This window comes from Sus scrofa, chromosome 1 (genome assembly GCF_054392235.1).
Source record: "Sus scrofa isolate SSC_HxYL_T2T_F1_AM1 chromosome 1, Sscrofa_HxYL_maternal_Yorkshire_Landrace_v2.0, whole genome shotgun sequence".
In the NCBI taxonomy this organism is placed as follows: domain Eukaryota; kingdom Metazoa; phylum Chordata; class Mammalia; order Artiodactyla; family Suidae; genus Sus; species Sus scrofa.
Genome location: NC_139383.1, coordinates 12,147,300 through 12,162,748, shown reverse-complemented (window position 1 = coordinate 12,162,748; position 15,449 = coordinate 12,147,300). Strand labels below are relative to the sequence as shown.

At 43.3% G+C, this 15,449-nt stretch overlaps 1 protein-coding gene across 20 annotated transcripts in view; it reads left to right on the top strand.

The window, feature by feature from the left end:
• The first annotated feature begins 11,401 nt into the window (after positions 1-11,401).
• The window catches only part of SCAF8 (SR-related CTD associated factor 8), a 233,395-nt gene continuing 229,347 nt past the window's right edge, over positions 11,402-15,449 (top strand). For 19 of the 20 annotated variants that reach the window (XR_014844295.1, XR_014844296.1, XR_014844297.1 and 16 more), the window contains exon 1: positions 11,402-11,917. Coding sequence is in view for 10 of the 20 variants with exons in the window: in XM_085023291.1 (XP_084879417.1) it covers positions 11,888-11,917 (30 nt within the window). In the remaining 10 variants the exon portion in view is untranslated. The remainder of the gene's footprint in view (positions 11,918-15,449) is intronic. The other variant, XM_021072049.2, reaches the window with a different exon arrangement.

Sequence of the window (15,449 nt, the reverse complement as noted above, 5' to 3'; positions counted from 1 at the left end):
TTCCACTCTAGTTACATTTACTTCTTAGTCACTGGATCCTGTGCATATCACCTTTACAGCAAAAGAGGGAAAATTAGGTTATATGGCAAAATAAGGGATTAAGATAAAGATCTTGAAAAGACTTTTATCTCGAATTATCAGGGTTGACCCTAAAGGCAGTCACCTGTGTCCTTAGAAGAGAGAGGCAGAGGGAGACCCACTTCAGCTCTAGGGACACACTGCAAATGAGAGGATGGAAGAAAATATTCCATGCAAATGGAAATCAAAATAAAGCTGGGGCAGCAACACTCATATCCGAAAGGCAGAGGGAGATTTTATGCCGAGGAGGGTCCATGTGAAGACAGAGCCGAGACTGGAGTGATGTCACCACTGGTCAGAAAACACTAGCAGAAGCTGCAAGAGGCAAGGAAGAGACTCTCCCTAGCACCTCTGAGGGGGCCCTGGCCCTGCCAACACTTAGACTTTTCATTTCTAGCCTTCAGGACTATAAGTAAATTATGAAGTCACTACTTTCATTGTAATTGGTTATTGGCAGCCATTGGATTCTAATATTCATTTATTTAGTTGTGATATTGAATCATATCAATGCATTTTTTGTATCCACTGAAATAATGATATAGTTTTTCCTCTCTCTCTCTCTTTCTTTCTTTTTTGGCCACATCTGTGGCACGTGGAAGTTCTGAGGCCAGGGATTGAACCCGTGCCACAGCAGTGACCTGGGTCGCTGCAGTGACAATGCCAGATCCTTAACCCACTGGGCCACAAGGGAACTTCTAGTTTTTCTCTTTCAATCTCATTAAAATGTGAATTACATTAATGCATTTTTCTGATGTTAAACCAGCCCTATATTCCTATGATAAACCCAACTCAAGATGGGTTCATGATGTATATGTGTGTGTATCTATGTTTCATCTGTCTTTTCTGCTGATTCTCATTCATGGTATATAGTCTCCAAAGGTTGCCCCCCAAGCCTCCAGCCAGAAGACATGCATCCCTGCCGACACCTTGCTTTTTAACACGGCGAGACCCGTTGTGGACTCCTGATCTCCAGAACTGGAAGACAATAAATGCATGTTGTTTTAAGCCACCAAGTTTGTAGTAACTTGTCACAACAGCAATGGGAAGCAAATACGTCCATTTTCCTTAAGAATTTATTTGTAGGATTTCTTTAAGGCTTTAGAGGAAGGTCCAATCTTTCGAAAAGAGCTTATGTTTCCTTCTAGGGGCACTGCTACCCTGGGAATCCTTTAAACTACATTAAAGACTTAAGGTAACACAATTTTGAGCTACAAATCCGTGCAAAGCCTAGACTGTGTTAAAGCTTCTAGCATACCCCTCTCTTCTTGTTTTATTAGACAAGGAAAATTTTCTCAGAATCCCCTGGGTAGAGAGAAAAAGATGTGAGTTTACTTCTGTTTTGCTCTAATCCTGGGTTGTAACCCTTTGCGAGTCCAGCCCAGTGTGGAGAGTCCCTCTGGCTAGACGTCTCAAACTGGGGGCCCCTAGGGTGTGATATCTGCCCCTTTTATTCTAGAAGTTTCACAGAACCCAAAATTCAAGTTTGTCTGGAATAGAAAATGCACCCAAGGCAAAAATGATTTCAGGGCTCTCCCTGGTTCTCGCTTCAACTTTTGCCCTGTTTTCGGTGCTTTCCAAGCTTTTCATATTTTTCTTTCTTTTAGCCAGCATTTGTTGCAATTTTCGGTAATGGGACTGGTCTGAATAACCTCGTCCAACATATTCTTGAACACCTATTAAAAATGTTATCTTTTGGGAGTTCCCATTGTGACTCAGTGAGTTAAGAACCTGATGCAGTCTCCGTGATGATATGGGTTTGATCCCTGGCCTCAATCAGCGGGTGAAGGATCCAGTGTTGCCGCAAGCTGTGGCATAGGTTGTACATGTGGCTCTGATTCGACCCCAGCCCGGGAATTTCCATATGCCATGGGTGTGGCTGTAAAAAGAAAAATAAATTTTTTTTTTAAGTAAAAATTTGTCTTCTGAATCTGTCAATTCCATCATCCAAACTTTTGGCTCCTCTGATTCTGCTGTCTTGTGTTTTCATTGGCTCTCACTCACATGCATTGTTTTCCTGATCATTTATTTGTTTGTTTAATTATAATCTCATTTTCGATAGACCTTCATTTGTCAAACTTCTTTGAAAGATAGGTTGAAGTTGCTTTCCTCCAGAAAAAAAAAAACGCAGTTGTGCGTTACATTGTTGGGAGGCATGCCAACCCAGTACCAAATTAAAATAATTTCTTTGCTTGAGGTTTTTCACATCACCCAGGTATTATGACTTGGACCACAAACATGCATGAGGTCTGACTTGTGGTTATATATTCCCCAGGGAAAATTTTCCCTCTCTTTAGTTCTGATACTGATACAGGAATTTCTACACTGCTCCCTCCTCTTTCATCCCCCAACCACCTTCTGGTTTTGTGTTTGTTTTAGTCTTCCTTTTACACTTCAACCACTTTACTAATGGAGGCCCTTTGAGATTTAGCTTTGTGCAAAGTTGTCTTATAAGACTAAGAGAGTAGATCTTAAAAGTTCTCGTCCCAAGAAAAACAAAACTGTGCAACTAGGTGTGGTGATAGGTGTTAACCAGATTTATTATGGTGATCTTGTTGTGATATCTACAAAAGTCAAATCATTGTTTTATGTACCTGAAACTAATATAATGCTATTTATTTAATTATTTAAATTTAAAAGACACCCTTATTTGGCCATCTCATGTCCTATGCATATATCATGTATAACTATCAACATCGAAGCTTAGTTACACAAGGGATTGGCAGTGTTCTGCCATTCTAGTGCTTTCTTATTTCTCTAGATCCTACTTCTACTTGTTTTGGCTTCTAAGGACGGCTTTTTTACTTTATGTCAACTCAGCAATGCATTTAAAAAGAAAACTTAAGTATTTTAACAAGGACTGGCAGTTGCTATGCAATAGAGGTGTTTAGGCATCTGATCTGTCATTCTGCTAGAAATTTTAAAGGGCCAACTCTCTGGGAATTTAAGGGGCTAAAGACCGAAGGCTGCAGTTCATAAACAAGGCACCATGGTGTCCTGACCTCCAGGAAGGCCTCTTGACCAAGAGGAAATATTAGATTTCATTTTGCCACCATTTCATGCCTCAAATGTTAATTCCTTTGGCCCCCCAGACTCAATTCTCTTTTGTAACTCTTCTTGATTACTAACTCATTCTTCTCTACAAATCTTTATGTGAAATAAGTCAAGATAACATATATTTTAAACAATTTTTGAACTTTGCATTGCTCTCTTGCCTCTCTTGTTAAAAGCAGAACAAAACAATAAAACAAGATCTTAACCCAGTGTTCTCAGACAAAGATGGGTATTATATAATGATAAACGGGTTAATCCAACAAGAGGATATAATATTTGTAAATATTTATGCATCTAACATAGAAGTGCCTAAATATATAAAGACAAAAATCAGCATATCTAGGAGTTTCCACTGTGGCACAACAGGGTTGGCAGTATCTCTACAGTGCCAGGATACAGGTTTGATTCCCAGCCCAAAAAGAACTCCATATGCCACAGGGCAGCCAAAAAAGAAAAAACAAAAACAAAAAGGAAAAAAAAAAACAGCCAAAAAACTAACATAACATAACAAACTTAAAAGTAGAAATAGACAGCAGTATAATAATAGTGTGTGTGGGGGGGAGTTCCCTTCGTGGTTCAGTGGAAATGAATCTGATTAGCATCCATGAAGATGCAGGTTCAATTCCTGGCCTCACTCAGTGGGTTAAGGACCTGGCATTGCTGTGAGCTGTAGTTTAGGTCACAGATGATGCTCAGATTTGGCGTTGCTCTGGAGGTGGTGTAGACCAGCAGCTACAGCTCTGATTCGACCCCTAGCCTGGGAACTCCCATGTGCCACAGGAGTGGCCCTAAAAGAAAAAAAAAAAAAAAAAAAAAAGACAAATAATAGTAGGGGATTTTTTTTTAAATGTTTAATTTTAATTTTTATTTTTGCTTTTTAGGGCCATACCCATGGCATATGGAAGTTCCCAGGCTAGGGCTGTAATCAGAGCAACAGCTGCCAGCCTACAGCACAGCCACAGTAATAATACAAGATCCAAGCCACATCTGTGATCTACACCACAGCTCATGACAATGCCAGATCTCTGACCCACTGAGTGAGGCCAGGGATCAAACCCAAATCCTCATGGATACTAGTCAGATTCATTTCCAGCGCTCCATGACAGGAACTCCAGTAGGGGATTTTAATACTCCATTTCCATTAATGAATAGATCACCTAGACAGAAAATCAAATAAAGAAATATCAACTTTAGGAGTTCTCAGCATGGCACAGTGAAAACGAATCCAACTAGGAACCATGAGATTGCAGGTTCGATCCCTGGCCTCGCTCAGTGGGTTGAGGATCTAGCATTGCTGTGAGTGTAGGTTGCAGACATGGCTTGGAATCTGCGTTGGTGTGGCTGTGGTTTAGGCTGGCAGCTGTAGCTCCAATTCAACCCCTAGCCTGAGAACCTCCATAGGCCATGAGGGTGGCCCTGAAAAGCAAAAAAAAAAAAAAAAATCGACCTTCAATGACATATCATCATGTCATACCAGATGGACTTAGCAAATATATACAGACTATCCCATCCAAAAGCAACAGGATACACATTCTTCTCAAGTGCACATGGAACATTTTCCTGGATAGATTGTATGTCAGGCCATAAAACAAGTCCTAATAAATTTAAGAGGATTGAAATCATCTCAAGCATCGTTTCCAACCACACTGGTGTGAACTAGAAATTCATTACACAATGACAACTGGAAAATGTGCAAGTACGTGGAAATTAAAAACATGCTACTGAACAACCAATGGGTCGCTACATTGTATGCCTGAAACTTATATAATATTGTACAGCTGCTATACCTCAATTTTAAAAAAATTGAAAAGAATGCTAAAAAGTAAAGAAAAAGAAGGCAATCTTGCCATTCACAACAAAATGGATGAACTTGGAGGATATTACGCTGTGAGATAAGCCAGATATAGAGAGACAAATATTGCATAATCTTATCTGTGGAATTTTTTCTTAAGGTTAAACACATAGTAGCAGAGAGTGGAATGATTGTTACCAGAGGTTAGAAGGTGGGGGAAGTGGGGAGATAGTGATCAAAGGGGACAAACTTTTAGTTATAAGATGAAGAAGTTCTAGAGACAGCAGGACGACGACTGCTAATACAAATGTAATGCATACTTGAAATCTGCTAAAAGAGTAGATTTCAAGTGTTTTTATTACCCCCAAAAATGTGTTCACTATGGGAGGTGACAGATAGGTGAATCGGCTGGGTTGTGTTATGCATATCACAATACATATCTAAACCTCGCCTTGTACACCTTACGTGTATACAGTTTTATTTGTCAATTATATCTCAATAAAGCTGGGGTGCAGAGAAGACCCTGCCTCCAAATACAGTCACGTTATGAAGTTCTGAGGATTAGGACTCCAGCATATGAATTTTGGGAGACACAATCCAGACTACAATACCACCTCCAACTGATTTTTAAAAAGCGCTTCAATATATTCAGATTTATATTAAAATCTGTATAAATTAATATGTGATCAATAAAATCAAGTCTCTGGAAGATCATGGTTTTACTAGTCTTATTGTAGACCTTAAATTTACTTATTTATTTACTTATTTTTTGGTCTTTTCTAGGGCTGCACCCGCGGCATATGGAGGTTCGCAGGCTAGGGGTCTAATCGGAGCTTTAGCCGCTGGCCTACGCCACAGCCACAGCAACAGCAACGTGGGATCCAAGCTGCATCTGCGACTTGCACCACAGCTCACAGCAACACTGGATCCTTAACCCACTGAGTGAGGCCAGGGATCAAACCCACAACCTCATGGTTCCTAGTTGGATTTGTTAACCACTGCGCCACAACAGGAACGCCTCTTTTTGCAATTTAATAAGTCAAAGCAACTTTCAGTTTATTAGCGTTCCAGCTACCTTGATGTAAAAGACTTTGCCTTGAATAGTAGACAGAATTCCAATCACTTGAATGAGATCTATCACACAGCAAATTAACACACTTGCATTCTGGACGGCATATGTCTGTGTCCTGTGTTTACCTATCATCGGTCTTGAATTAAGTTATTAATCTACCAACATATGAGAAAGATGGTGACCACAAGGTATTGTTATTTTGTGAGGCCTTATTTGGACAGCATTTTGATGCCAGCTATCATTACAACCTCAGTTGATGACAGACGTTTGAATCCGAGAGTTAGACTGAGTCTACGGATAGAAAGAAATGCCTGTGGGGTGATATAACTTCTCTCGTCACACCCTCAGTCTTCTCATTCTATAGAAACAAAATAATGTGTCCTCTTTCTTCATGATCTGAAATGAATGAAAATTTGGATAGTCAGCACCATCCCTTTCATTTCACAATAGCTGCATCAAACTTTAAGGTAGGCAAAAAAACATCTTCTCACAGAGTTCCCGTCGAGACTCAGTGGTTAACGAATCTGACTAGGAACCATGAAGTTGTGGGTTTGATCCCTGGCCTTGCTCAGTGGGTTAAGGATCCAGCATTGCCCTGAGCTGTGGTGTTGGTGGCAGACTCGGCTCGCTCGGATCCTGCATTGCTGTGGCTCTGGTGTAGGCCGGTGGCTGCAGTTCCGATTCAACCCCCACCTGGGAACCTCCATATGCTGTGGGAGCGGCCCAAGAAAGGGCAAAAAGACAAAAAAAAAAAAAAAAACACACACACACACAATCAAACAAACAAACAAACAAAAAACCCCCCACCTTCTCACAAGCAATTTGTAATAGTGTCCATTTGGAAAGTCTGAGGAATAATTGAAGGTTGTGTCTGCGGGTTGGGCAAGTAATTTGGGTCAGGAGCATGTCAGAAGTCACGAAAGATTCCTTGTGAAGGAGAAAGACAGAAATCTGTTGGTTTACTTGGTGAGGGGCAAGTGTTGAGATTAATATTCCAACTACGAAGTCAGGAAACCTGAGTTGTTTTTTTTTTTAATTATCAACCACTACTACTAATAATGTATGATGTTTTACCTATAGCCATTTGAAGAACCATCTCTTGAAGAGACAACGAGATGCACCTGCCAAACTCAAAATTCCTAGAGAAGCCAAGCCGGTAGAAGTAAAGTGCTTACTTTGTATCTTTAATATCTTACGGTTCTCTCAGGAAATATACTTGGTTTCAGTATTAAGTTTGGTGAGTTATATTGCACCCATTTAAAATATTAAGATAGGAATTCCTGTCGTGGCTCAGTGGTTAACGAATCCGACTAGGAACCATGAAGTCGCGGGTTTGATCCCTGGTCTCACTCAGTGGGTTAAGGATCTGGCATTGCAGTGACCTGTGGTGTAGGTCGCAGATGCAGCTCCGATCCAGAGTTGCTGTGGCTCTGGTGTAGCCTGGCGGCTACAGCTCCAATTCGACCCCTAGCCTGGGAACCTCCATATGCCACGGGTGTGGCCCTAGAAAAGGCAAAAAGACAATAATAATAATAATAATAATAATAATAATAATAATAATATAAAATTACCGAATTACTAAAAGGGGGCAAAAATATTCTCTAAAAAAACCCCTCACAATCTCAGCACCCTTAATATAATCATCTTCATTTTTAAATATGTTTAAGTACATTGTTCTATGACAGTGAGTACCTTCACATTGCTGTGCAACCATCACTACCATTCATTTCCAGAACCACCCCATCTTCCCCAAATGAACTCCATGCCCATTAAACACTAACTCTCCATCCCCCTCCTTTCCTCCCTTGGCAGCCGTCATTTCACTTTCTGGCTTTATAAATCTGACTCTTCTAGGTAGTTCACATAATTGAAATCATACAACATTTGTCTTTTTATGCCTAGTTTATTTCACTTAGTATAATGTCTTCAAGGTTCATCCATGTTGCAGCCTGTGTCAGAACGTCCATTCTAAGGTTAAACGATGCTCTATTGTATGTATATACCCTATTCTGTTTGTTTTGTCCATTCACCTGTCCACGGACACTTGGGTTGATGCCACCCTTGTTATCGTGAAAGTGCTGCTGAGAACAAGAGGACAGAGAGCTGTTCAAGTCCATGCTGTCAGTCCTTTGGGGGGAACACCAGAAGCAGAATTGCTGGATCATAGGATACTTGACTTTTGAGGAACCATCCTATCGTTTCTCACAGTCTAATCATTTTCACTGGCTATATATATTTCATTTTGTTTCGATGCCCTGATTTACTAAACCATTCCAGAAGTGTTTCCTGAAAATTTCAAATTTTAATTTTTTTCCATTAGTTTTGGTTTAGGCAACGCTCCAGGTTTTTTTTTTTTTAAATAATTCACATAAACCCAGTTTTTAAATAACTCATAACATATATCATTACTTACGATAGTTGATAATTGGATTTTGCTTGCTGCTACCTCACTCCCTCAAGGACATGCCCTATTCATTGGAGTAAGTCCTCTCTAGCTGGGACCTCTGCTTTCCAGTGTGGTGCTCACTAGCATATAGTTAACTTTGAGCCAGTTAGAGTGAAATAAAATGAAACATTCATTCGTTTCCTCAGGTGCACTAGCCGTATTTCAAGGGCATGTTAATCAGACAGAGCTATCCTACTGAATTGGGCACCGTGAACACAAAACATTTCCTCCATCCCAGAAAGTTCAATGGTAAGAGCAACTCCAGAATGGTCTTGACTCTGACCATTTGGTTACAGCTGAAGTACAGCCTACGAGTTACTCCCAGAAACGAGGAGGTCCTGAGGGAAAGGCCAAGGATGACCTCGTTCGGAAGACAATGCCATCAACTCTGGCATGTGACTTCCATAATTCACGATGGGCATCTCTCTTCCATTGGCCGAATCTTCCTGCCCACTCTTTCCCATATCCGCCATCGCCAGAATATGAAGTATTGTTAAGTTTCTTGGTGATGGTCACCTAATCTGAGCTGGGCCACTCGGATTCCTTACTTTTCCCTTAAGACAGTTGGAACTGGGAGGGAGAGGTCTCCAGTCAGGTCCTCCAGGTGATTAGAACTATAAAGCCAGGAGCCAGAGTCCAGTCCTGCTGTGTACAACAGAGTTGGATAAAGGAACAGACAGAAAACTCGAGTAGACAGAGATTAGGTGCTTTAGACGTGCTGTCTTCTGGTTCAGGTCCATCCGTTCCTCAGGCTCATCTGCATTCCTGATTTGGGTTACAGGAGAAAAATCAGCATGCATGAAGTCTTTAATGCTCAAGCTAGCTCAAATTAGGTTGTTATGGTGGAATCAGAATCCTAATATACCTAAATACATAAACTACAGCTATGGGCATCGCCTTTTTCAAAGGTAGGGGTATGTGTGGTTGTGCATAAGCTTTGCGCTTAGTCCCTGCACTGGTCCTCCCCACTCCCCGCAGCCCCTCTAACCCTCCTCAATTTTCCCTCTTGCTTTATCTCCTTCTCACTAAAAGAACGTGCTTCATTTGTTCTCTGCTTTTTTCCTGTTCCTTGATCAAAGTATGCCTCCTGCAATCTTTCTGAATGTAGAAGCTTTGTGAAATGAAGTCCTATAACATATTAAGCACTGATTTAATTCTTTAGCTGGTACTGCATCTTAATCTCTCAGGCCTAAGTAATTCCATCAACATTCATTAACGAATGACTGAATAAAGGATCCCTCTTAGGCCAGAGCAGTGACTGTTCTGCATTAGAATCTGGCGTGATTACAACTGAGTGGGTATTTCTGCAAGTCAGTGCATGCTACTGTAGATGAACTGATGGGGAGAGACCTCTTGCAAGAGGAAAGGACGAGGACCAAGCCATGGAAGAATGAGAACCACAGCACCCCACTAAGGGCAGAGGCACCCAAGTGTCCCAGGAAAGAAAGTGCTTCGTGTTGTCGGGGAATAAAGGGGACCAGTGTAGCCAGAGCAGAGAGCAAGGGGGAAAGTATTATGAGCTGAGGTAGGTAGGGCCTTCGGGTTCTGGGAAGAGCTTAAAGTAAGATCTGAAGTGCAAGGGGAAAGTTTTAAACAGATTTAAGCAAGGGAGTGAGTTGATCTGATTTTTGTCTTTCCAAAAAAAAAAAAAAAATCCCTCTAGCTACAATCTGGAGAATGAAAATTAGGAAGATAAGCAGGGACATTAGGAAGCTACTGCAATTGTTGGCAAGAGATGGTAACGGCTTGGTCTATGAGGATGGGAGGCAAAGGGAGATGGAGAGCTTTGTGACATCATCTGAAATTTTGAAGGTGGAAATATAAGCTCTTAATGGATGACGTTATCCCTCTTTGATTCTAAGTAGCCAGCCCCAATATTAAAGACGTTAACGAAGCAGACTCTAAACAGCAGACCCGAAGAAGTCGAGAAGGGCTGGCTTCCTCAGTTTCACACAGCTCGGGGCTCAGCTCTCACAGAAAGTACCTTGCTTCCAACGATCCTCGAATAAAACTCTGCTCATCTTCCTCCCTTTCCTTTGCGTGAACTTGAGAGAAGTGGTTGCTTGAAAACGATTCTAAGGCGGTGTCTGGGGCTCACGGATACACCTCCGACTTTTAAATATTTGCTTTTAGTGTGGTATCGGTTATTTTACATTGCACGAGGTGAGAAAGAAGGCATTTTGCTAGCAGCACCTCCTGTTTCATCCAGGAAATCTGTATGCACCCGTCTCTAAACAACCTAGGGCAAGATTCCTTTAGAATAATTCATCTTCTGTAAAAGATGAGTTCCCTTTCACCTATGCAAATCTCGTGCGCTCTGGGAAACCGCTTCCCGCCCTACAGACAAATGCACTCATTGTCTGTACCACGCCAGTCCCCCCGGATTTTATGCAGCGTGCATTTCCTGCACTGAACTGCTTGCTGGTTGCAGGCGTGCTTCCCTCGTCCCCCTGCCCCCAACCGGATCCAAAGCGTTTGTTTTTAACGTTTTCTCTAGACGCCAGGAAAATGCTTGGGCACGTCGTTACTACATAAGTGTCTGGCTAGGAACTTTTCCGGCTGTTAACCTTTAGGTCACTGTCCAGTGAAGTTCTGAAAAGCATCGAAACCTCATGTAAAGGGGCCAATCCACATGGAAACATTATTGCCTAAACTTGCGGCTTTGTAGGGGGGCATCTGGGTTTTTCTTTGAGCGACGCTTTGCAGTGGCCCAGAGGGCAGCGGCACTCGCTCCCTCTGCGGCCCCGCGTGGGTAGGGGGTGAAGCGCGGGGGCGGGGGCGGGGGCGGGGATGGGAGGGTGGTCCTGGGCCGAGCTGAGCCTGGCCTCCGGACGGCGACGCTCTGGCCCGCGCGCGCTCGATGGTTCCGCGCGGCAGCCCGGGCCCGCGCGGTGCAGTCGCCAGGGGGCGCGCTGGCCGGTGCCGCGGATCTCCAAGCTGCGCGGCCCGACTCGTGTCCGCCATATTGGATGCCGCAGCCACTGCTGCCAGCGCTTCCTCCTCCGTCTTCGCGGTGCGCTGCTGGTTCCTGCGGCCCGAGCGGCGGGGAGGTGAAACAGGAGCCTGTCGGAGGCAGAGGAAAAAGGGGGTGGAGAGAGTAGGGGACCCCGGCTAGAGGGTGGAGGCCCGAGACCGAGCGGGGCGGAGAAGAGCAGGCGCCGCGGCCCAGCCCCTCCCCCGCCCGCTGCCGACCCGCCCCGGCAGCGCCTCTGTTCCCGGGACCGGCGCTCCGCCCGCCCTAGCGGCCATGCCGGGGCCTCGCTGCCCCTGAGGGAGCCCTTCCCCGCCAGTGCTTGCCCTTCCCCTGCTGCCCGGGGTCGCAGCGGTCCGGCCTCCTGCCGGCGCCCCCTCCTCGCGGCCGCGCAGCCGCCCCCGTCTCGCTCTCCCCACCCAGTGCAGTGGCCGCCGCCTCTTCCGCCGCCGGGCTCCGGGCCTCTGCACCGACAACATGGAGGCTGTGAAAACCTTCAATAGCGAGGTTGGTATTGCAGTCTAGCCTCCCCCCCGCCCCCCGCCCGGGACGGGGCCGCCGCTGGGAGGGTGGGCACGGGCCCGCAGGGCTTTTCTGGGTGGGGCGAGTGGCGGCCTAGCTGTGTCCGTGGGGGAGGGGTGCTTCTCTGCCCCGGCGCCCCTCCCCCAATTCCGGGGAGGGGAGGGCTGGGGGAGGGCCGCCCCGGGGAGGAGGGAGGTTCCGGTGTCTCCAGCATCCTACTGTATGGCTGCGAGGCTGGAGGGAAGGCTCGCTTGGGCCCTCCCCCGGAGATTCCCGGCTGGTCTCTCCGGGTCAGTTCCGCCGAGGCCTGGCCCGCCCACCTCTTTCCTGGGCCTGCGGGATTTTAACTGGAGGCCGGGCTTCGCGGCCCAGACCTTCCCTGGGTCATTAATAAGGCAGGCACCGATTGGGGGTAGTGCTGGAAGAGCCCCTACAGGGGTGATGATTTGTGGTCACTTTGCACATAGTGTTTGTTTATAACTGAGATACCGTTGGCTAGGTAACCTGCCAACTAGGGACCTAGGCTAAGCGGATGGGTGATCGAGAGGCGAGGGTATTTTGCATTTTGGTTATCCTGCAATTCTCCTATTCTTACTCCTCCTCATCGTCACGACAGAAAGGCACACATGGCAGGGAGAGCTGTGCAAGCAGGCAGAGAAGGAAGATGCTGGGGAAGCATTTCCCACGGGCTCATTCACAAGTCAGATAAAAGACTAGATGTTTAACATGCAGGTGTCCAGTTTTCACTGTTCAGTTGAATTTACTCGTCTGAAAGGAGACAAGTTTCGATAAACTATCACAATTTTTTAAAACTCTGACTTGAATACACCGTAATGTAAACATTAAGCATAGCAAGCACATATCTACAAAACCCAGAGTTATCCTTACCGGTGTGCCTAAGATGAAAGTATTTTAATGTGATGTTAACTAAGGTCGCATACATTTTAAGGACTTTTGATAGGGAAGTGCTAATAATATTCTGTTCAGTAGTGTAATTAACAGTCTTAAATGTTCACTTCTTAAAGTACCAGACTTACTACTGTGATAATCTGAACAAGACAATACTTTAAAAAGCTCTTACAGTTTTGTTTTTTTTCCTCCGTCTCCCCCCCTTTCTTCCTCCCTCCCTCCTTCCCTCTAGAATTGGCATTTGGGAAGCTTAGCAAAGAGGCTAAAAGTTCGATAAAAATCACGTGAATTAGACTCTCCGTATTAGAGTAGATAGCAGTGATACAGGTCCATGAGAGCAAGCAGTCTTTTGAATACTGGATTTTCTTTTCTTTTTGATTGCTTCCTTTTACAAATCAGAGCAAAGGACATGGGAATCTTTTCCTTTCACTTTATGAATATATAGCTGATAATTTGTGTCAAATTGCAAAATTTGGTTCGAATCCACAGTACTCTAAAGTACCAGACTTAATTACTGTGATAATCTGAACAAGGCAATACTTTGAAAAGCTCTTAGTTTTATTTGTTGTTGTTTTTTTTTTCTCCGTCCTTTAAAGTCTGGAATAAAAATTGAGGATACTGTGTTCCAATTTATTGCTAATAGTTTCAGAGCTCTTCAGGGGGAAAAAAACCCCACAGCTCTATGTAGCCTTTTTATTTGCTACATATAGTGCTACAGCACTAATAGAATGTTAAAGTGGTTTGTTTTGTTTTTTAAGTGTGAAGAAAATCCTGTTTCCTTACAGTTATTTTTTTACCCTACCTGTTTTTGATTGGTGTCTCTCTCGTGGGTGGGGGGCGGAGGGTCCCAGTGTGTATCCTCCATTCCCAGTCTTCCCCACCATGTGGGAGATATAATCAAGTGGTTTGCACTCTGTGGTTGGTCACAGTTGGGCACAGTGGAGTAGACATGTTACTGTTTTTCATTTCAGTATTGACTTTAAGGATGGGGGCCTGACATATCTGGCTAGCTTCATGTTTCACCTCTTTTCTCATCTAATTTTTACAGTAACTTGAGAGTTGTAGTAGCATTCCCATTTTAGTGTATGTAGCACTCTCCTCATTTCCACACATGGATTTTGAAGAACTTGAAACATCTTTTAACTCCTTTATTTACTAATATGCTCAGACTTCACCATGTTTGAAAATGGGGTTGATTTAAAAATAGTAGCAGTACAGAATCAGAATTAAGGAAGGGAAATCTATTTTGAAGAAGATTCGGAAGAATATACCGTTTTTGTTTTAAAAACAAAGTACATAATCCTGATAGTTTTTTATAATGTTTGCTGATGTAGTAAAAACTTGTTGTCTCAAGTAAGTACATAGTAGGAAATAGTTCAGAATATTTTTCCATTAAATCATGTGTTGCAAAGTGCAAAAATAAAAAAGGAATCTGAGTTACAGGATTAGGAGAAAAGGATGTTTTGGAATGTTTACCTACAGTGAATTTGGCTTTTAAAGGCATCTGTCCTTGGGCTGAGCCCAACAAAATTTTCTCTGCCAAATTTAAAGGTATATTTGAAGTATTGTCAGGAAATTCCATTTACTTTATAAGGCACCACAATTTAGCTCTAAGCATAATGTTTAAAATATGAAATACTTAGCTTTTATGCCCTGCTAGTTCTCAGATTTTTCAAGACTAAAAAACAAACAAGCCAGCATTAGCTTGAAAACAGGAACGTGCCAGAAATTTTAATTAAGAGTATAGGTTTTTATTGCAAACTGGATAAGTTTCAATCTGAAAATTCATAGCCTTATGCAGGATATGAGTCATGAATAGCCTGTACTGCCTCCCCCCTCTCCCCACACCATTTCTCAAAGGGTTTTTGTGGCCTCACCACCCCATGTTCAAATTCACTGTCAGGGATCCTTTATGTGGTAAATTCCCCTTAATTATCATGAGTGTTGAGGCTCAAAAATTGATATTTAATTGATATTTAAGTACCCCCTATGCTAGTTTTGTGGGAAAACTAGAATTTCCAGTTAAGCATCATCATTATGATGAAAGTTAATCCCACGACCACGAATGTCAGTTCTGAAATGATGAAAGCAAATTTGTCCAGATGGGAGAATAAGACTCCCTAAGGGTCAGTGCTTGGTCTGAGGAGTTAATTCTAGAATTATTGTCCTTGTAAGATACTGGGTTTGTTGCTGCGTAGAGCTGGTGGCATTTACTTGTTACGATGGTTTAGAGTTCTCACCTCAGTGGAAAGGATATGATGTGATGTGTTGGTGTCTGTGCGTGACTTGAGGACCCTAGTCGCTTGCTGGAATGCGGCAGTTTTATGTGATCTGCATAGCTGTACCCTGTCCTTAAGAATGCCACCGTATGGAGGTCTTTATGGTGGGGTTTTGTCTTTGAAAAGAGGGGAAAGAGAAGAGCAATACGTGGTCCTCTCCTTTTAAAATTGTAACTCGTTTGGAGAGGGCCCTTAGTAATACAGGAACTTTTCAAATGATACATAGAAAATTCAAGAATCTGTTATGCATCTGTTATGCTCCATGCGTCAGGAAAATTACTGCAGTTTAATTTTTGGATTACCTTGGTTCATAAACTCTTTACTCATCT